This window comes from Melospiza georgiana, chromosome 6, assembly GCF_028018845.1.
Source record: "Melospiza georgiana isolate bMelGeo1 chromosome 6, bMelGeo1.pri, whole genome shotgun sequence".
Classification (NCBI taxonomy): domain Eukaryota; kingdom Metazoa; phylum Chordata; class Aves; order Passeriformes; family Passerellidae; genus Melospiza; species Melospiza georgiana.
In genome coordinates this window covers 22363786-22386013 of record NC_080435.1, presented here as the reverse complement: position 1 = coordinate 22386013, position 22228 = coordinate 22363786, and the positions used below count along the sequence as shown (strand labels likewise).

Here is a 22228-nt window from a genome sequence, read left to right as displayed (position 1 = left end):
GCCGGCTGATCCCTTCCACTGCTCTGCTGAAGGACCCAGGGAAAGTGGCTGAGAGACTCCTTATGTCTCCTTATTAATCAATATCCATGGGATCATCCTCCTCGTCGTGTTGTATTCCTGCAGGAGAAGGGAGCAGGAGCATTGCCTTGGGTGATTTTTGTGGGATGCTCTGCAGGGAGCACATTGCAGCATGGCTTTCCTCCTCCCTCCTGGATCCACATGGCTCCAAGCAGTGCAGCTGGGCTCAGTGCTGTTCCCCAGCTCTATTCCCCATGCAATGACCCTCATGGCCTCGGCCCCAGGGAATGAACTCCATCTCCTTTGGCTCAGCAGATGAGTTCCATGGTGTTTTCAGGGAGCTCTTGCCTGCAAAGCATGGGACACCTTAATCCCTGGGGACACACCCAGCACTACAGGGTGGCAGTGATTTCCCAAATCCTTGCAGGGCTGGGGCCTCTGGATGGCAGGAGAGGGGTTGGGATCACAGGGAGCATCCTTCCCCTTCTGTCCAGCAGAGCCAGCCCTGCATTCCCAGCTGATGGGAAGGGACACCAGGTAGGGCTGCAGAGCTGGGGAGGGACAGCAACATTCCCTTATCCTTTCTGTGGGAATGTCTCAAATTCTTGAATTCCACAGCTAAATCCTTCTGAATATCAAAGTGCCGGAGGAAAGGTGAACTCCACTGAAGCCTGGAACAGGTGAACAAAAAGAGCTTTAAAGATGGAAATTCCCATCACCAGATGCTTGGACCATTGAATTGCACAGAAATTAGGGGGTTATGCTGCTCTTCTGGAGAATGGGGCCATCCATCCTCTGGTTCCTCAGCATCAGTGTCCAGGGAAGCCCTTGAGCACCTCCATCCTGAACCTGGCCACCCTCAGGAGGAGCTGCACAGCCACTCTGCACAGCAGCTCCAGCCACAGTCCAGCCTCGCCTGATCTTTGTCATTCTGTAACCACCCCTCAATCAGATTTGCATTCATGGTTTTTGTTTCTTTCCACTGTGGTAGTCCCAGACTCTGAATTTTTTGAATAAACAAAATCCTGGCTTCACTGCAGAGCCTGTCCCTGTTAAACAGTGTCCAAAATGGCTCATTTCCTTCTTTTATCCCATTCTAAAGCCTCTGGCTGGTCTGGGAGCAGGGCAGGTCCCTGTCCCATACCAGAGCCCTTCCTAAGGCACTGCAATGGTTGGGATGATGTTGGCAGTGCCAAGAGCTCCTGATTCCTCCTGGCACAGACCTGGGCAGCAGCCACATCTCTTGCTCAGGGAGAAGTTGTCCCTCCTTTTCCCACTGCCTTAAATCCAGGAAAAACCAATGTGCCACTGCTTCGGCAAAGGGAGTGAGAGTGAAAGCCATGGGTGTTGAGTCAGGCTTTGGAGATACACGTGAGGTTAAACAGCTAAGGAGCATTTATTATAGATGTGTTAATAATTAACAGAAGAGACTTTGACATCTGGGAGGGTTTTTCTCTCCCTGACTCCCGTTTTTCTGCCCACTGGACACCAGAAACTTTCCATGGTGCAGCCTCCTGTCCAGGGAAGAACAGCTCAGCCAGGGGGTTTCTCCCAAGGCAAGTACAGAAGGACAATGATCCTCCAATGTACTTTTTCTGCTTCCCAGCACATGTCTTGTCTCCAGTGTGATCCAAACCACTTCCTACACGAGCTTCCTTTCAAATGAGCAAGACTTCAAAGCAAAAGGTTTCCTGGCTGTCCCTGCCCATGGGACAGAAGAAGGAGAGATGGAATGAGATGATCTCTACCGTTCCTTCCAACTTGTCCTGGGATGACTTTATGAGCTGAATTGTGTCCCCATTCATCTGTTTAGACCAGAAATAGGTTTTGCACATTTAAGACTGGTTCTTGAGCAAAGAGGGGCAGAGCAGATGCAGCAGTTTGTTTCCAGAAGCTGCGCTCACTCCTCCCCATTCCTGCTCCCAGACCGTGCTGTCTGCAGCACAGACATGCAGCACAGAGCTCTCCTTTGCTTTTAGGATTTTTCAGCTGGCTGAGGCAGAGAAGTTCCCTGGACTGTGGTTTTCCTTTTGCTTGGAACTGATCAAACCTGCTCTGGACTGAAAACCCAGAAGAGCACTGGGAGCTCACACCTGTGGCTCACCGGGGCCTGGGACGCGGCATTTTCCAGCACCAGAGGGACTGATAAGGGACTGAGTGAGCCAAACTGCACTCCACAACAAGGACTGCCTGAATTTGCCAACCATTCAGAACAGCAAGAGATTTTATTGTTTCATATTGTTTTCATTTCTTATCCTTGTGTAGACTTTGCTTGTTAAATAAACAGATTTTTCCACTTTTCTCTAAGCAAATCTTTTCCTGAACCAGCTGGGAGGGAGGGTCTGCTTGAATTTTGTGTTCTAGAGGGATCACATTTGAAGGTTTCCTCCCAAATTTTCCCTAAACCAGGACACAACCCAAACCATTCCATGAGGATTTCTCACATAATTCAGCATCCATCCCAGGCAGGAGTTCCCCTGCAGCACACAGCACCAGCCTGACAGAGCTCAAGGAGCACTTGGACAATGCTCTCAGGCACAGGCTGGGATTGTTGGGATGTCCTGCGCAGGACCAGGAGCTCAACTTCATGATTCTTTTAGGCCTCTTCCAACTCTGGATATTTTATGGTTCTATTTTATGCTGACTATCTTGAATGATGATTTCACTTAATGATGACTCACCTGTGTTGTCCCTATGCCCTGGCTCTGGCACTAAAGCCTCAAAAGCCCTCTGCAAGGCAGCACTACCAGAGGGGGTGAATTCCTTTGCACAGCTCCCAGCCAGGCAGTCAATCAGCGGGTGGGCACTGCTCTGGGCACAGGTGAGCAGGAGAGAGGGGCTGGGGGCAAAGACAGAGAAGGCAAACGCCCTCAGCAAGAGCCAGTGCCCAAAATCAGCAGTGAGGAAGGGGAAGGAGATGACAGGAGCAGCAGGAGCAGGGCACAGAGCTTCCCTGGGAGCTGTTTCCATGAGCAGCACAGGAGCCTGGCCAGCAGGGCCAGAGCAGAACAGGGCAGGCTGAGCACTGAGAAGGGGCAGCTCAGCACCACGGCCATGGGCAGCAAAGGGCAGCAATGGAGGGTGGCAGTGAGCAGGAAGGAGAGCAGCCAGAGCAGGGCACACAGGAGCACCGGGAAGCACTGGGAGCAGGGGCAGGGCCAGCACGACACGGGAGGACAAACAGAGCTGTGACAGCACTGAGGGCTGTCAGAGAGGAGACAGCGGTAGTGAAAGCCAAGAGGATGGGGACCTTCAGCCCAGCTGTCACAGCCCACGAGCCCAGCTGGTGGCAGAAGCTCTCTGGGACAGAAAATATCCCCAGGGTGATGGAGAGCAGGAGGGTGGAGCCAGCCATGGCCAGGCTGAGCACACAGGGGGTGATGGGGTTCCTGGGGATGCAGAAGCTGAGGAGCCAGAGCACAGCCCCATTCCCACCATCCCACACAAGCACAGCAGCAGCAGCAGCAGCAGTGGAACAGGCACTTTGCTCCACTGCCTGCTGTCACTCTGGCTCCAGTTGTCGTGGCTCTCCTCATTCCAGCTCCCCTGGGATGCCTTCCCACCGGGCTGGCTCCAGCAGGCAGGGCTGGCTCCCTCCGTGCCAGGGGACAAAGTGCTCATGGTGACACCTCTGCTGCTTCTCCTGCCCTCACACAGCTGCAGGGGTGACAAACAGACACACCAGAGCAACGCTGCTGTCCCCCAAACGTGGCTTTTCCCATCTTTTCCCACCCACAGCTTCCATGTGGAGCAGCACAGGGAGGGGTGAGGGACAGGACAGATGGCAAGGAGGATGTGGGAGCCTGGTCCTGTGTGCCTGGCACCAAAGCCAGGGATATACCTCCTTCCTGGCTGTGGACAGGACACAGCTGGAGAAGGAAAACAATTGGAAAAGGAGAGGATTGCCCATGGAGATATCAGAGAGCAAATGCCTTTGGGATGGATCTGAGCCGGACTCTCAGGTGTCAGTTGATATCACTGAACTGCTGGATTCCTTCAGCAGGACACTCCTTTCAATATTCCCTCCCTTTTCCCACACTATTTATAGCTCTTAATTCCCTACAGACCTCAGTTCTGCCCCCAAAATCAATAACCAGGTTCCACCCAATGAGGGGGCCCTGATGAAGGTGGAAGAGAAGAGTCTGAGCTGGTTTCCTCTGGCAGCCTGGAGAACTTGCCCGCAGTGCCCTGCCCTCAGCTGCCAGGCTCCAGCTGCTGTCCCTGGGCCGGGATCTGCAGGAGGTTCCCTGGAATGGTCCCTTGGGAAAGGGGAGCGCAGCCCGCGGGCTGAGCCCGAGCAGCGTCCGGCGCGGGCTCTGTCCCAGCTCCTGCCACAGCCCCTGCTCTCCGTGCTGCCTCGTGTTCTCCAGGGCTCTCACACACAGGCAGCTGCCTCAGAGCCTGCCACGGGCTCAGGGCTCTGCTCCTCAGCTGCTCTTCACTCTGCCCGGGAAATGAGCAACGGGAGAGAGCCTCAGCAACCACACCTGTGCTCAGAGCACTTGGGCTCCATCTCAGCTTCTTTTCTATTTTACTGCAACCTCAATCCAGAAATCTTATCTTTTGAACAGCCTGAACTTGCCCCCTCTCATTCTTGAGGTGGATCCTCAGGACCCTGCACTAGAAATGTGCTGTTAAACTTTGCTTTCTGATTCAAATGTAGTTGTGCCATGTGTATGCCACAATTTCTGAAGAGCTTTACCTTTACCAGGCAGTTTTAAGAAGATTCATGCAATAATAAATTCTGAGTTTTAGCTGTAGCACAGGCACACAGCACAGGGATGATTTAGAATGTCTGCAATGGCATTTCTTCTGAGAAGAGGCAAATCCATGCTCCTCTCTTGGCTTTAATCTTTAGAAAGTTGCAGATTTCCTCCGAGTCATCCTCTGCACTTCCTTGGCAGTCAGACAGCAGTCTACAGTGAATTCCAAGGAATTCCTAGAAAGGTGAGGTGAACACATTCCCACCCAGGCTGACATGTGCCTCAGGGATCTGGGATGCTCCTCCTGGAAACTGCTGGCCCTGGGACCAGAACTATCACCTCTGTTCCCTGCTGACACCGTGTTTGTGTCCCCAGCTATGGAATCTCACATCCCCTCACCAGCCCAATCCCTTCAAGGGCAAACTCTTCATGATCCAGGAGCTGATGGGGCTCCAGGAGAGTTTGAGAGGACTTTGGACAAGGGCATGGAGGGACAGGACAAGGGGGAATGGCTTCCCAGTGACAGAGGGTGGGGTCAGATTGGATATTGGGAAGAAATCCTTCCCTGTGAGGGTGGTGAGGCCCTGGCACAGGCTGCCCTGAGGGATGGGGTCAGGTAAAAAAAAAACACAAGGGCTCGCATGTCTGGGGAGGACAATAAGCACCAATGAAGGGCTGGAAAGGGAATCACAGCAGCCCAAAACCTGGTCTCTAATTGCTTTCATTGCATCATCAAGGGGATTGGCAGTATTTAGCGTGGACTCTAACTGCTGCTGACCTGGCTACAAGCAATTCAGTTCTGTCCTTCCCTAGGGCTGTGTGAGCGTGAGGGACAATAACAAAAATGTGAATTCTTTTCTCAGTTGTGCTCCTTTGGGCCCAGGGTAGGTTTTAGCAATCATTCTGGAGCTATTTCCAGAATGGGAGTTGTTTCTGACAAGCAAACAGATAATTCAACATCACTGCCAGCATTCCAGTGCCACCATTAACCCTCTGGAGCTGGAGGGACAATGATTCCTATGAGAAGAGAAACAAGAAATGGTAGAAATTCTTGGGAGGGAGAAGGCAGTTGGAGAAACGGACATCTTGCAGGGAAGGAGTGTTTCTAATCAGAAGAAAATGAGGAGCCATTTGCAAAATTCTTCACGTGGACTTTTGACAAAAGCCAATTACTTTGTAGCAAAGAAATAAAAAGTCAAGATAAATAACTCCAAGGGAGTGGAGCTCTGACGCACCCAAAGTTGTAAAACCACTTCCGTCTGCCCTGTGACCCCACTGAGCCCTGGGGAGCAGCGCCAGGATAGGGAACAGGGAGAAGCCAGAAGGACAGGAATGGGGAGCTCCTGGTGACCTGGGCACTTTCTCCTTCATGTCCCTGACCTGGCAGGAGCCGCTTTAGGACATGGATCCCAAAGGAGCAAGAGGGACCAGGAAGCGCCGCTGATCTGCACAGAGCCCTTTGCCTGCTGCTGCCCCACAGGGAACAGGTCAGTGGAATGTTTGCCTTCCTCCCTACCCCACCTTCCTCTCCTGCAGCAGCTGCTCTGTTCCTGACACCCTCTCCCGGTGACTGCAGGGCCCTCCCCAGCAAATCTTTCTCCTCCTGTGCATCCCTTCTGTATCCTAAGATTGAAATGGGCCAGAACAAACTCTCTAACACAATGCAACGAATGGGGAAGCAGGAATTCTTGACCTGTACAGGACGCAGAGGGATCTGTCCTTGTGTTGTGTGTATGGGGAGACTTTACAACTGGGTCTTATTCCATTAGAACCCCATGTAGGCATTAAAAAGTATTTCTTATCAAACACACAAACACCATTTTCCTAGAATTCATTTCCATGTCTCCACCTCCTCCTGCAAGTCCTTTCATGATCCTGGAGGTTTTTTAAGTGGTGTCTCTCTAGTGGTCACATTCATTGAATTCTGCCATATTAAAGATGCCCTTGCCTTTAACTTTTCCTCTGGCCATGATTCCTGTTCCAGAATTTGCCCCAAATCACTGCAGGCCTCCTTATCCGTTTCTGCACTGGTTCCTGCCATGTTTGTCATCCTGTGTGCCAGCCTTTACATCCTGGGAGAAACAAACACCCACTTTTTAAAATTTTAAAGGTTTATTAAACGTTAACAAAAAATGCAACAAAAGGACTAAAAAAGGAGAAGCAGGCCTGGGAGCTTCCCTCATGGCTGCCCACCACGTGGCTGACTGATCTTCAAGATGGATGCTTCACCTTTGATACCCCGGGGGTTGCATCAGCTAAACCTGGCCCCTCCCAAAGTCTGTCAGTCAGCCCTTCTTTGTGTTTATTGCTGGAGCCTGCTTTCCTGCAGCTTGGCTGAAGGGTCAGGTGTTCTCATGCTGCACCTCTTCCCACCCCAGCAACAAGCTTTTGTACACTCCTTCTTTCTACCTGTCCTAGATGACTCATGATCTCTGATGGCAACAGTACAGAGGGGAGAGAAGGGAACTCTGGGGAGAACAGGGGACATCTAAAGAACAGACTGCAGTAACATAATTATACATCAATAAAGCTTCTCTTAATATTCACACAGTATTCATCCCTTAACTGTGAGAGCCAATCATCTCATTATCCATCTATAACACATTCTTTAAAATTTTTGCTGTTTCACTTTTGAACAGCTTCAAAATAACTGAAAATATTTATTCTTTAAGTTATTTATCAACCGCCTGCTAACCAGCCCAACCCTCCCACCTTCGTCTCCCAATCCACAATTTCCACCACCCTCCTCCCCTGTACATCTCACTCCTCCCCACTGAACCCTTCCCACTGCAGGGAGCTGCCGAGGAGCCACATGGTCCATCCCTGGATTCTCCAAGCACTCACTGCCCATCCACTCTGACCACAGCCAGGGCCACATCCCACTGCCTGCCCAGCGTCCATCATGGGGATGAGCATCGTGCTCCCCTGCCAACTAATCCACTGAAGTGCATGATCTGTGTGAGACAGATGTCACCAATGTGGCCATACAGTGTGACACTGCTCATCTGCCTCTGTGGGCTGGCTGGGAACGGGGCTGTGCTCTGGGTCCTAGGGTTCCACATCCACAGGGACACCATGAAACCCATCACTGCCTACATCCTTGGCCTAGCCATCACCTTTCTCTTCCTCATCTTCATGATCGCCTACACTCTCCTCTTCCTGCAGGAGCATTTCTCCTGCTCCTCCATCAGGCGCCCACCATCCATACGCTTCCTTTTCCTCCTCTTCCCGATGTTCCACAGCATAGGGCTGTACCGGCTGATGGCCATCAGCATCGAGAGGGGCAGGTCCATGCTCTGCCCACCTGGGGTCTTCTGCCACCTTCCCCAGGGCCTGTCATGGGTGGTGGTCAGTGCCGTGCTCTGGGCCCTTTCCAGCACTGCCATCGCTGCCATTTCTGCGGTGAATTCCCTGTGCCAGTCACAGCAACACAAGCTCTGCTGCCGTGGGGCTCTCATCTCCCTGTACATCCTCAACTTCCTCGTCTTTGCTCCATCCATGGTCATTTCCAGCACAATCCTCTTCATTCACTTCAAGGGTAACTCCCAGCAGCAGCAATCCATGAGCCTTGACATCATTGTCTTCCTGGCTGTGCTCCTCACTCTCCCCCTCAGTCTCTGGAATTTCCTGCAGCAGCTCGGCTACACCACTGTGTCCCCCCGGGTTGTTCTCCTGTTTGCCTGCATGCACAGCAGCATCAGCCCCTTCATCTACATCTCAGTAACAAAGTGCTGGAGGTGCTGCTCCATGGGGTGCCTCAGGGAGTGCCTCCAGAAGGTGTTTGAGGAGCCAGAAGGGAGCACTGCCCCCAGTAATGATGCCACCATGGACAGGGTGCTCTGAGCTTGTTGATCCCTTAAAGTGCCCCCATGCAGGACCATGGGGCAGTGACTTAGGATCACCCTCCCACCCTTATTCCTGCAGGGAAAGGGAGCACAGGCAGTGAAGAGGGCCATGTGGGAGGGATGCTCTGCACAGAGCACATTGGAACATGGATTTGCTCCTCCCTCTTGGGTCCTAGGGCAGTCTTCTCCAAATGCATCTTTCTCAACACAGCTGTGACCCCTGAATTCCCCCTGGCACCTGGTTCCTGCATCCCACTGAGGTCTGATATCAATAAACAGCACCGTGAAACATGAGCTGCCTTTGCCCCCTCTGCCAGCGCTTCCCGGCTTCCTCTGGCTGCTGCTGCCAGCCGGGAATGTGGCTGGAGGGAGGGGACAGAGAGGTAGTTAGCCAGGAATTCTGTGACTGTTTAGGAATTTCTGTAATGAAAGATGCTTAATGAGTCAAGGCATATTTGACTGTGGTTTTTTGGCTGGTTTTGATTTAGATCTGTATTGGCTGAGTATCAGTAGAAAACTTCATCAGCGCATACCCCATAGAGAACTTACTCAATAGATCGAGAAAAAAAATCAATAAAGTACTTTTAATTTATCATATAATTAGAAAAAATTGGATGTCATAGAATAAGAATGATAACTTGAGACGTTTAGGATATCAGAGGCCTATGCACACCAAAAGATGTAATTAAAAAATTGCAAGACATAATTTTAATGGCAATAAGGGAGCCATTTCCTAGGCCTGTACATCAAATTTACTAAAATATAGTTCACTGGAAAAAAACCCAGGTTATCCATTTAACTAAGATAGATGGCATATTCTAGTACTAATTAAAAGAAACAAAACACCTATACCATGACGTAAGAAATAGGGAGTATGTATAAAAAATGCTGGATATTATAATGCAAAAAAATGCCTGAAAAGTGTTGTTTCTTTAAATCTGTCTATGGCAAAGATATTTCAAAAATGTTCACAATTTTGACTCCAAATTGTTATTAGTCTAACACACTTTTGCTGTTAGACTAAAAATGTCGTGATTTCAGAGGGCACACAGCCATGGCTAGTGCTCCCTGCAGCAACCATGATCCCCAGTGCCAGAGCTGGGCTGGCACAGACACGATGGCCCAGAGGCTCAGCATTCCCCACCCTGAGTGCTATGTGAGTGTCACAGCAGATATCTCCTCAAAGATCTTTAATTTTCAATTTTGTGAGCCAGGTGCAAAGGTGTCTCTGCCTTCAGAAATTCTTCCTCTCCACTGCCTTCAGCTGCTCCCTCAGCAGGCTCAGGTGGTGCAGCAGCAAGGAGAGGAGGAGGCCGTGATCCTCAGCACATCCACCCCCTTCCAGGAGCAGGGTGACACCTGTGTTTGTCACCATGGGCTCCACGGGGCATCACCCCCCTCTCTGGGGCTTCCCTGAGGTCACCAGCCCCACCACATCCCACACCTTCTCTCCAGCCCCACCACACCCCACACCTTCTCTCCAGCCCCACCACATCCCACACCTTCCCACCACATCTTCCCAGCAGCTCCATCATGTCCCACCCCTCCTACACCACCCTCCCATCCCACTCCCCATGCAGCCCACCCACCTCCCGTCCTTCCCATCCCTCCCAGCCCCGGGCCTCAGGCTCCAGTCCCTCCCCACGGGCTGCTCACCCCAGCCTGCCCCGGAAGGCTTTGGGGCCGTCTTTCTCTTGGAGATGCCCCTCCCCAGCTCCATCCCTGCTCTCCAGCCCCCCAACCTCCTCTGGACACAAACCAGAGGCACTACAGGGATGGCTCCACTGCTGTTCATTGGGCTGCAGAAGCATGGAATTGCCAGGAGGAGCAGAAACACTGCTGGGGCTCCTGAGTGGGGCAGGAGAGGAGCGGGGCTGTCTGGAGGGGAAGGCAGCCTGGGGGGAACTTCTAGAGGATGTCAGAGGGGGCATGATGCCTTAGGAGTTTAGCCTTTCTATTTTTCATACCCTATTCTGCATTGGTGCGTAACTCTAAACTCCATGTAAAAGTGTTAGTTAACTGTCTGCACATTTTGGTCAGACAAAACAATCCCTCTAGGCCTGAAATTCAAGGACACTCTACTGCCTCAGGCCCAGAAAAGTACAGACAAAAGTGTGTTGTGGGAGGCAAAACTGGGCCTAAGTGACTTCATTACCTGAAGCTGTAATTGGAAGATTAACCCCAGATTTGTAAATGGACCAGACTTATATCTGTCTGGAAAACTCATGATCATTGTCCATTTTGGGTGCAGCCCCTCTCGGAGGCTTTGAGAGCCCAAGGTGAACCTTTTGAAGGCCTTTCATCAATGCCTCCTTTGATTCTCTTCACCTGCTCTGGCCTCTGTTCCAGGGAGCCAGCCCAAGGCATCAGGCAGACAGGGGCTGGAGGGGGCAGGAGGGCTCTGGGTGCCACCAATCCCAAATCTCCCACTGGAGAGCAGCAGAGCCCAACAGGCCACACCTGCAGCCAGGGAGAGGCCAGGGACTGGGAACCCATTGGCATGGGATGGGCTGGGATGGGATGGGATGGGATGGGATGGCATGGCATGGCATGGCATGGGGTGGGATGGGATGGCATGGCATGGCATGGCATGGCATGGCATGGCATGGCATGGCATGGCATGGCATGGCATGGCATGGCATGGCATGGCATGGCATGGCATGAGGAGTGGAGATGGGACTTGGGTGTGATACCAAAATCAGCCAGAATAAACTTTCCAACACAATGAGAAGCATTAGGAAGCAGAGGACACACAGATGGATCTCTCCATATTTCTGTTTGGGGTGAGATTTTACAACAGGGGATTTATCTATCATAACCACACAGAGTCATTAAATTGTCTTTCCTATCTAATACATAAACATCACGTTCCTAGGACTCATTTCCATGCATCCACCTCCTTCTCCAAGTCCTCTCCTGACCCTGGAGGATCATTCAGAGGGATCTCTGCTGGTTGCATTCACTGAGTGCTCGGATATTAAAGGTCACCTTTCCTCTAACTTTTCCCTTGGCCATGCACTCTTGCTTCTTGTTACACAACTTGCCCCAAAAACCACTGCAGGCCTCCAAATCTGTTTCTGCACTGGTTTCAGCCACGATTAACATCCTGTGTGATCCTGAGGAGCACATTGGAGCTGGGCTTTTCTCCTCCCTCCTGGGCCCTAGAGCCCTATGGCCAGGAGGAGCAGGGACACTGCCGGGGGTCCCTGGTGGATCAGGGCACGATCGGCGCTGTTGGGGTTCTCGGGCTGGCTGTCTGTTCTCTGCCCCGAGATGCATGGGATGGTTCTGCAGCAGCCCGCGCTCTGAAGAATGAGTCTGGACTCTTCACTTTTCAGTCTTCATGTTGTTAAATAATTCTTATCTACAAAATTTTCTTTCTGCCCAGCCAAGATCTGCTTGGCACGGCAGCTACCAGCACTCTGACCGCCCCCGAGGCGCTGTCGTCTTTTTATACTACAAACTACATATATTTACTTTTAATTCCCAATACCTATCACCTATGTTAGACAGTGCATTTCTATTCTAAACCATCCCCAAGTGCACACATCATAGCAGAAAATGGAGAACAAGAAGAAGAAAGAAGACGCCCTCATTCTTCCATCTTGTCCCCATAACCTGCATGCCAAAAATCCCAAAATCTGCATTTTCACCCTGTGAATATTCTATTATTACACCATTCAAACCTGTGTGGCTTTCACATCCCCATGCCAAGCTGGCAATTCATTGCAAGGATCAAAATCAAGCCACCAGCTGTTCTGGGCAACATGCCCGGGTCTTCAAGCCCCCCGACGTGGTTCTCGGCAACTCTGGACATCCAGAGGGATGTGCTGAATTCCCACAGGGGTGAACAGGGGGCTCTGGGGATGGTCTGGGGTGTTGCAAGTGATTTGTAGGGGTCGGGAGAGGCTTGGAGTGGGTTGAAGGGAGTCTGGATGCCTGCAATCCCAAATCTCCCCACTGGAGGAGAGCAGAGCCTGACAGGCCCCACTCAGAGTAAGGGTAATACCTTCATCTGGGAAACCTGTGGGATGAGATAGGATGGGGTGAGGATGGAGAGTGGGGTGGGGATGGGGATGGGGATAGGATGGGGATAGGATGGGGATGGGGATGGGGAGCAGGAATGAGGATGGGATCAGGATAGAAGGAGGAAGTAGCTCAACTGTGCTTCCTCGGACCAGAGCATGTTTTTGCAATGATCTCAGAGCCCTTCCCGGAACAGGAGGTGTTTCTGACAAGCGCCCAGCTGCCTCACCACACTGCCAGCACTGCCAGCATTCCAGCACGACCAGCATCCCCCAGCTGCTGGAGAGACAATGATCCCTCAGGGAAGAGTAATGAGGAAGGAATGATAAAAACCTATCTAGAGAGGCAAAGCAGTTTGAGAATGGGACACTGCAGGGAAGGAGTGTTTGTCATCAGGAGAGAATAAGGAGACTATCACAAAAATCTTCATTTAGAGTTTATGACAAAAGCCACTTGTGCTGTAGGAAAAGAAAAAAAAAAAAAAAAAAAAAAAAAAAAAAAAAAAAAACCCCACACCCAACCCAACAGAAATAACTCTGAGTTCTGAAGTAGCCAAAGTTGCAATTTTCGATTCCCCCACTCCCCCCATGAATCCACCAAGCCCTGGGAAACAACGCCAGGACAGGGCACAGAGAGAAGCCAGCAGGACGGGAATGGGGAGCTCCTGGTGACCTGGGCACTTTCTCCTTCATGTCCCTGACCTGGCAGGAGCCGCTTTAAGACATGGATCCCAAAGGAGCAAGAGGGACCAGGAAGCGCCGCTGATCTGCACAGAGCCCTTTGCCTGCTGCTGCCCCACAGGGAACAGGTCAGTGGAATGTTTGCCTTCCTCCCTACCCCACCTTCCTCTCCTGCAGCAGCTGCTCTGTTCCTGACACCCTCTCCCACTGACTGCAGGCCCCTCCCCAGCTCCGCCCTCCCCTGCCCTGAGCTTTGCTTCGGCATCACCTGCTAAACAGCCCAACCCTCCGTCTCCCCACTCCACATTTTCTACGGCCTTCGTCCCCTGCACATCTCACTCCTCCCCACTGAGTCCTTCCCTCTCCAGGGAGCTGCTGAGGAGCCACATGGTCCATCCCTGGATTCTCCAAGCACTGACTGCCCATCCACTCTGACCACAGCTGGGGCCACATCCCACTGCCTGCCCAGCGTCCATCCATGGAGGTGACCACCGTGTCCCCATCTCCTGCCTCACCCACTGAAGGAGATGATCTCTGTGAGACAGATGTCACCAGCATGGCCATGCACAGTGTGACACTGCTCATCTGCCTCTGTGGGCTGGCTGGGAATGGGGCTGTCATTGGCCTCCTCAACGTGAAAAGCGGGAACACTGGCTTCTTTGACCTGGCTTTCTTTGACTTTCTCTTCCTCCTCTTTGCAGCCCCCTCCTCCCTCCTCTTCCTGGTGGAGGACATATCCTGCTCTCATATCCTGCCCCTGCTGTACCTAAATTTCCTTTTCCAGCTCTCAGTGGTGTCTTTATACTGGGGGCTCTTCTGGCTGATGAACATCAGCGATGTGTGGTATATCAACGAGCTCTGCAATCTCTGCTGCCGCTGTGACCTTCCTCCGCGCCTACTGTGGGTCCTGGACAGGGTCCAATTCTGGGCCTTCTTTGCTCTCTTCAATGTCATTCCCACAGTGACATTCCTGTGCCCATCACACCAGCAGGAGCACTGCCGGGCAGCTCTCATCTCCATGTACACCTTCAACCTCCTCTTCTTTCTTGCACCTGTGGTCATTTTTCACACAGTTGATTTCATTAAGGCCAAGTGGGGCTCCCAGAAGCAGCAACCCAACAGGCGTGACATCGTTATCCTCATCATTGTGCTCCTCACTTGCATCATCTTCATCTGGAATTTCCTGCAGCAGCTTGGTTACATCACTGTGTCCTCAGATGTTGTTTTGCTGCTCACCTGCATCAACAGCAGCATCAAACCCTTCATCTACTTCCTGGTGGGCAGGTGCCAGAGGCCCTGCTCTGTGAGATCCCTTCGGCTCTCCCTCCAGAGGGTCTTTGAGGAGACAGAAGAAAACACTGACCACAGTGATGATCCTGACATGGACACGGGAGTGTGAGCCTGCTGATCCCTTCCACTGCTCTACTGAAGGATCTTGGCACGAAGACTGAGGGTTTCCTTGAGTCACCTCATAAATAAATAACCACAGGATCACGCTCTCCAAGGTGGTGTATTCCTGCAGGAGAAGGGAGCAGGGGCATTGCCTTGGGTGATTTTTGTGGGATGCTCTGCAGGGAGCACATTGGAGCATGGCTTTCCTCCTCCCTCCTGGATCCACATGGCTCCAAGCAGTGCAGCTGGGCTCAGTGCTGTTCCCCAGCTCTATTCCCCATGCAATGACCCTCATGGCCTCAGCCCCAGGGAATGAACTGCATCTCCTTTGGCTCAGCAGATGAGTTCCTTGGTGTTTTCATCAGGGAGCTCTTGCCTGCAAAGAATGGGACACCTTCATCCCTGGGGACACACCCAGCACAGGGTGGCAGTGATTTCCCAAATCCCTGCAGGGCTGGTGCCTCTGGATGGCAGGAGAGGGCTTGGGATCACAGGGAGCATCCTTCCCCTTCTGTCCAGCAGAGCCAGCCCTGCATTCCCAGCTGATGGGAAGGGACACCAGGTAGGGCTGCAGAGCTGGGGAGGGACAGCAACATTCCCTTATGCTTTCAGTGGGAATGTCTCACATTCTTGAATTCCAGAATTACATCCTTCTGAGTAAAGTGCAGGATCGATAGTGAACTCCACTGCACTCCTGTGCCTGTATCCAGAAAGTACACGGAATATGGAAATTCCCATCACCAGATGCTTGGACCATTGAATTGCACAGAAATTAGGGGGTTATGCTGCTCTTCTGCAGAATGGGGCCATCCATCCTCTGGTTCCCCAGCATCAGTGTCCAGGGAAGCCCTTGAGCACCTCCATCCTGAACCTGGCCACCCTCAGGAGGAGCTGGACAGCCACTCTGCACAGCAGCTCCAGCCACACTCCAGCCTCTCCTGATCTTCCTCAGTCTGTAACTACCCCTCAATGAAGTTTGCATTCATACTTTTGTTTGCTTCTGTAGTAATTCCAGCCCCTGACTTTGTTGAATACACAACATCCAGGCTTCCCTTCAGAGACTGTCCCTGCTAAACAGTGTCCAAAATGGCTCATTTCCTTCTTTTATCCCATTCTAAATCCTCTCGCTGGTCTGGGAGCAGGGCAGGTCCCTGTCTCATACCAGAGCCCTTCCTAAGGCACGTGCCTGCAATGGTTGGGATGATGTTGGCAGTGCCAAGAGCTCCTGATTCCTCCTGGGAGAGACCTGGGCAGCAGCCACATCTCTTGCTCAGGGGGAAGTTGTCCCTCCTTTCCCGATTGCCTTAAATCCAGGAAAAACCAATGTGCCACTGCTTCTGGAAAGGGAAGTGAGGGTGAAAGTCATGTGTGGAGTCAGGGTTTGGAGACGCACATAAGCTTAAACAGCTATGGAGCATTTATTAACAGAGTTGTTAATGATTAACAGAAGACACAGACTTTGACATCTCAGGGGGTTTTTCTCTCCCTGACTCCCATTTCCTGTCCTTTGGAAACCCAAAACTTTCCAAGGTAGAACCTCTTGTCCAGGGAAGAACAACTCAGCCAGGGAGTCCCTCCCAAGGCAAGTTCAGAAGGACCATTATCCTTCCATGAACTTTTTCTGCTTCCCAGCACCTTCCTTGTCTTGTGCGTCACCCAGGCAACTCCCCACCTGAGCTTCCTTTCAAAAGAGCAAGACTTCAAAGGAAAAGGTTTCCTGGGTGTCCCTGCCCATAGAAGAAGGAGAGATGGAATGAGGTGATCTCTACTATTCCTTCCAACCTGTCCTGGGTGACTTTATGAGCTGAATTTTATCCCCATTCATCTGTTTCGCCCAGAAATAGGTTTTGCACATTTCAGACTGGTTCTTGAGCAAAGAGGGGGAGAGCAGATGCAGCAGTTTGTTTTCAGAAGCTGCGCTCACTCCTCCCCATTCCTGCTCCCAGACCGTGCTGTCTGCAGCACAGACATGCAGCACAGAGCTCTCCTTTGCTTTTAAGCTTTTGCAGCTGGCTGAGGCTGACAAGCTCCCTAGACTGTGGTTTTCCTTTTGCTTGGAAGTGATCAAACCTGCTCTGGACTGAAAACCCAGAAGAGCACTGGGAGCTCACACCTGTGGCCCACCGGGGCCTGGGACACGGCATTTTCCAGCACCAGAGGGACTGATAAGGGACTGAGTGAGCCAAACTGCACTCCACAACAAGGACTGAATTTTGCCAACTCTTCAGAACAGCAAGAGCTTTTATTGTTTCATATTGTTTTCATTTCTTATGCTTGTGAATACTTTGCTTGTTAAATTAACAGTTTTTTCCACCTTTCTCCTAGGAAATATTTTCCTGAACCAGCTGGGGGAGGGGCTGCTTGAGTTTTTTTTTCTAGAGTGATCCCATTTGAAGGTTTCCTCCCAAATTTACCCTAAACCAGGACACAACCCAAACCATTCCATGAGAATTCCTGGTGTCACCCACAACAGCCCCAGGCAGGAGTTCCCCTGCTGCGCACAGCATCAGCCTAACAGAGCTCAAGCAGCATTTGGACAATGCTCTCAGGCACAGGATGGGATTGTTGGCATGTCCTGTGCAGGGCCAGGAGCTCAACTTCATGCTCCTTGTGGCTCCCTTCCAACTCCAGATATTTTATGGTTCTCTTTTATGCAGACTCTTTCTCATGATGATTTCACTTGATGATGACTCCCCTGTGTTGTCCCTATGCCCTGGCTCTGACACTAAAGCCTCAAAAGCCCTCTGCAAGGCAACACTACCAGAGGGGGTGAATTCCTTTGCACAGCTCCCAGCCAGGCAGTCAATCAGAGGGAGGGCACTGCTCTGGGCACAGGTGAGCAGGAGAGAGGGGGTGGGGGCAAAGACAGAGAAGTCAAACGCCCTCAGCAAGAGCCAGTGCCCAAAATCAGCAGTGAGGAAGGGGAAGGAGATGACAGGAGCAGCAGGAGCAGGGCACAGAGCTTCCCTGGCAGCTGTTTCCATGAGCAGCACAGGAGCCTGGCCAGCAGAGCCAGAGCAGAACAGGGCAGGCTGAGCACTGAGAAGGGGCAGCTCAGCACCAAGGCCATGGGCACCAAAGGGCAGCAATGGAGGGTGGCAGTGAGCAGGAAGGAGAGCAGCCAGAGCAGGGCACACAGGAGCACCGGGAAGCACTGGGAGCAGGGGCAGGGCCAGCACGACACGGGAGGACAAACAGAGCTGTGACAGCACTGAGGGCTGTCAGAGAGGAGACAGCAGCAGTGAAAGCCAAGAGGATGGGGACCTTCAGCCCAGCTGTCACAGCCCACGAGCCCAGCTGGTGGCAGAAGCTCTCTGGGACAGAAAATATCCCCAGGGTGATGGTGAGCAGGAAGGTGGAGCCAGCCATGGCCAGGCTGAGCACACAGAGGGTGATGGGGTTCCTGGGGATGCAGAAGCTGAGGAGCCAGAGCACAGCCCCATTCCCACCATCCCACACAAGCACAGCAGCAGCAGCAGCAGCAGGACAGGCACTTTGCTCCACTGCCTGTTGTCACACTGGCTCCAGTTGTCGTGGCTCTCCTCATTCCAGCTCCCCTGGGATGCCTTCCCACCGGGCTGGCTCCAGCAGGCAGGGCTGGCTCCCTCCGTGCCAGGGGACAAAGTGCTCATGGTGACACCTCTGCTGCTTCTCCTGCCCTCACAAAGCTTCAGGGGTGACAAACAGACACACCAGAGCAACGCTGCTGTCCCCCCAAACGTGGCTTTCCCATCTTTTCCCACCCACAGCTTCCATGTGGAGCAGCACAGGGAGGGGTGAGGGACAGGACAGATGGCAAGGAGGATGTGGGAGCCTGGTCCTGTGTGCCTGGAACAAAAACCTCAGAGATACCTCCTTCCTGGCTGTGGACAGGACACAGCTGGAGCAGGAAAACAATTGGAGGAGAGAGGAGAGGATTGCCCATGGAGATATCAGAGAGCAAATGCCTTTGGGATGGATCTGAGCCGGACTCTCAGGTGTCAGTTGATATCACTGAGCTGCTGGATTCCTTCAGCAGGACACTCCTTTCAATATTCCCTCCCTTTTCCCACACTATTTATAGGTTTGAATTCCCTACAGACCTCAGTTCTGCCCCCAAAATCAATAACCAGGTTCCACCCAGTGAGGGGGCCCTGATGAAGGTGGAAGAGAAGAGTCTGACCTGGTTTCCTCTGGCAGCCTGGAGAACTTGCCCGCAGTGCCCTGCCCTCAGCTGCCAGGCTCCAGCTGCTGTCCCTGGGCCGGGATCTGCAGGAGGTTCCCTGGAATGGTCCCTTGGGAAAGGGGAGCGCAGCCCGCGGGCTGAGCCCGAGCAGCGTCCGGCGCGGGCTCTGTCCCAGCTCCTGCCACAGCCCCTGCTCTCCGTGCTGCCTCGTGTTCTCCAGGGCTCTCACACACAGGCAGCTGCCTCAGAGCCTGCCACGGGCTCAGGGCTCTGCTCCTCAGCTGCTCTTCACTCTGCCCGGGAAATGAGCAACGGGAGAGAGCCTCAGCAACCACACCTGTGCCCAAAGCACTTGGGCTCCATCTCAGCTTCTCTTCGATTTTTAAAGCAACCCCAGTTCCAAAATTTTTGTCTTTTGAACTGCCTGAACTTGTTCCCTCTCATTCCTTGGCTGAATCCTTAGGACCCTGCACTACAAATGTCCTGTTAAACTTTTCTTTCTAAATCAAATCTAGTTTTGCCGTGTGTATGTCACAATTTCAGTGGCACATCCCCTTCACCACAGAGTTTCCAAACAGATTTGTGCAATAATAAATTCTGTGTGTGGGCTGCAGCACAGGCACACAGCACAGGGACGATTTAGGATGTCAGCAATGTCACTTCTTATCAGAGGCAAATCCATGCTGCTCTCTTGGCTTTAATCCTTAGAAAATTGCAGATTTCATTTCAGTCATCTTCTGCACTCCTCTGGCAGTCAGACAGCAGCCTACAGTGAATTCCAAGGAATTCCTAGAAAGCTGAGGTGAGATGATTCCCACCCAGGCTGATATGTGCCTCAGGGATCTGGGATGCTTCTCCTGGAAACTGCTGGCCCTGGGACCAGACCTGTCATCTCTCTTCCCTGCTGACACCATGTTTGTGTCCCCAGCTATGGAATCTCACATCCCCTCACCAGCCCAATCCTTTCAAGGGCAAACACTTCATGATCCACGAGCTGATGGGGCTCCAAGGAGAGGTGGAGAGGGACTTTGGACAAGGGCATGGAGTGAGAGGACAAGGGGGAATGGCTTCCCACTGACAGAGGGTGGGGTCAGATTGGATCTTGGGAAGAAATCCTTCCCTGTGAGGGTGCTGAGGCCCTGGCACAGGCTGCACTGTGAGGCTGTGGCTGTCCCTGGATCCCTGAAAGTCACCAAGGCCAGGCTGGATGGGGTTTGGAGCAATCTGGTATAGTGGCAGTAATCTCTGCTTGCAAAGGGACAGTCTGGGATCAGGTGTCACAAACGACCCCAAGTGTTCCCAGGAGTGAGGAGGAGCAGGAGCAGCTCTGGTGAAGGGCTGGCAGGGAGTTCACAGCACCCTGGTCCCTGATAGCTTTCATTGCATCATCATGGGGATTGGCAGTAATCAGGGTGGGCTCCAAGTGCTGATAGCCTGGCTGCAAGCAACTGAGTGCTGTCCTTCCCTTGGGCTCTGTGAGCCTGGGGGAGAATGCAAAAATGGGAATTCTTGCCTCAGATTTGCTTCTTTGGGCAAAGGGGTAGTTTTGGCAATGGTTCTGGAGCTTTTCCCAGAATGGGAGCAGTTTCTGACAAGCAGCCAGATGCTTCACCAGAAGTGCCAGCACTGCCAGCAGCATTCCAGTGCCACCAGCACCACCAGCATCCCTCTGCTGCTGGAGGGACAATGACCCCTCAGGGAAGAGAAATGAGGAATGGTAAAGAGAAGGCAGTTGCAGTATGGGACATTCTGAAAGGAAGGAATGTTTCTAATCAGAAGAAAATGAGGAGCCATTTGCAAAATCCTTCATGTGGACTTGTGACAAAAGCCAATTACTTTGGTGCAAGGAAAAAAATGTTCAAGATAAGTAACTCAGGAGGAGTGGAGCTCTGATGTAGCTGAAGTTGGAAAACAACTTCCACCTGCCCTATGACCCCACCGAGCCTTCGGGAGCAGCATGAGGACAGGGCACAGAGAGAGGAGCCAGCAGGACAGGAATGGGGAGCTCCTGGTGATCTGGGCACTTTTTCCTTCATGTCCCTGACCTGGCAGAAGCCGCTTTAGGACATGGATCCCAAAGGAGCAAGAGGGACCAGGAAGCGCCGCTGATCTGCACAGAGCCCTTTGCCTGCTGCTGCCCCACAGGGAACAGGTCAGTGGAATGTTTGCCTTCCTCCCTACCCCACCTTCCTCTCCTGCAGCAGCTGCTCGGTTCCTGACACCCTCTCCCGGTGACTGCAGTGCCCTGCCCAGCTCCCCCTCCTCTGCCCTGAGCTTTGCTTCCACATCCGCTGCCAAACAGCCCAACACTCCCTCTCTCACACAACAATTTCTTCTGCCTTCCTCCCCTGCACATCTCACTCCTCCCCACTGAATCCTTCCCACTGCAGGGAGCTGCTGAGGAGCCACATGGTCCATCCCTGGATTCTCCAAGCACTGACTGCCCAGCCACTCTGACCACAGCCAGGGGCCACATCCCACTGCCTGCCCAGCATCCATCCATGGAGATGAGCACCGTGTCCCCATCTCCTGCCTCACCCACTGAAGGAGATGATCTGTGTGAGACAGATGTCACCACTGTGGCCACCGACGGTGTGACACTGCTCATCTGCCTCTGTGGGCTGGCTGGGAACGGGGCTGTGCTCTGGCTCCTTGGCTCCTGCACTTCATCCAGGAGCAGCACCATCCTTTACATCCTCATGCTGACTCTTCTGGACTTCTTCTTCCTCCTCATTCTGTTGCCCGCCACTGTGCTCTTCCTGGTGGGGGATGTGTCCTGTTGCAACATCATGCCCTTGTCATATATAAAGTTCCTTTTTTGGACGTCACTGTTTTCTTACAGCGTGTGGCTGTGCACACTGACATTCATCAGCATCAAGAGGTGCCGGTCCATCCACTGCTCGCTCTGACTCTGCTCCCACCATTCCCAGCAGCTGTTGAAGGTCATGCTTGCCCTGCTCAGGGCATTCTTAGTCACTCTCATCATTGTCTTTGCTATGATGCTTTCCCTGTGCATGTTTGAGCAACCTGATTTTTGCAGGGTATCTCTCAGCTCCATACACACTTTCAACCTCCTCCTCGGTGCTCTCTTCATGCTCATTTCCAGCAGAATCCTCTTCACTCATTTGAAGCCTGGCTCCCAACAGCAGCAACCCAAGAAGCTGGACATTGTTATCTGCCTCATTGTGCTCTTCACTCTGCCCCTCATCCTCTGCAATTTCCTGCAGGAGCTCAGCTACACCACTGTGCCCTCCAAGTTTTATTTCCTGTTCACCTGCATCCACAGCACCATCAAACCCTTCATTGCCCCAAATTGCCCCAAAACCACTGCAGGCCTCCAAATCTGTTTCTGCACTGGCTCCAGGCACATTTATCATCCTGTGTGATCCTGAGGAGCAC

General features: G+C 52.4%; 3 protein-coding genes and 2 pseudogenes across 3 annotated transcripts; 3 read left to right on the top strand and 2 right to left on the bottom strand.

The window, feature by feature from the left end:
- Positions 1 to 73: 73 nt before the first annotated feature.
- LOC131084916 (mas-related G-protein coupled receptor member X2-like) lies at positions 74 to 3639 on the bottom strand (annotated as a pseudogene).
- Positions 3640 to 7697: 4058 nt separating this feature from the next.
- Positions 7698 to 8564, top strand: LOC131084915 (mas-related G-protein coupled receptor member H-like). The gene has a single exon (XM_058026679.1). It carries the CDS (start codon positions 7698 to 7700, stop codon positions 8562 to 8564), a length of 867 nt encoding a protein of 288 aa, XP_057882662.1.
- Positions 8565 to 13750: 5186 nt separating this feature from the next.
- Positions 13751 to 14671, top strand: LOC131084525 (mas-related G-protein coupled receptor member H-like). Its single transcript, XM_058026067.1, has one exon. It carries the CDS (start codon positions 13751 to 13753, stop codon positions 14669 to 14671), a length of 921 nt encoding a protein of 306 aa, XP_057882050.1.
- A 2629-nt stretch (positions 14672 to 17300) lies between these two features.
- Positions 17301 to 18296, bottom strand: LOC131084914 (mas-related G-protein coupled receptor member A1-like). Its single transcript, XM_058026678.1, is given in 4 exon segments — positions 17301 to 17600; positions 17603 to 17847; positions 17850 to 18113; positions 18116 to 18296. Coding segments are annotated over 4 exon segments (990 nt in total).
- Positions 18297 to 21330: 3034 nt separating this feature from the next.
- LOC131084913 (mas-related G-protein coupled receptor member D-like) lies at positions 21331 to 22215 on the top strand (annotated as a pseudogene).
- The last annotated feature ends 13 nt before the right edge of the window (positions 22216 to 22228 follow it).

Excerpts from the sequence above, each read along its gene's own strand:
- LOC131084915 (XM_058026679.1), top strand. The coding sequence starts at position 7,698 with ATGTGGCCATACAGTGTGACACTGCTCATCTGCCTCTGTGGGCTGGCT.
- LOC131084525 (XM_058026067.1), top strand. The coding sequence starts at position 13,751 with ATGGAGGTGACCACCGTGTCCCCATCTCCTGCCTCACCCACTGAAGGA.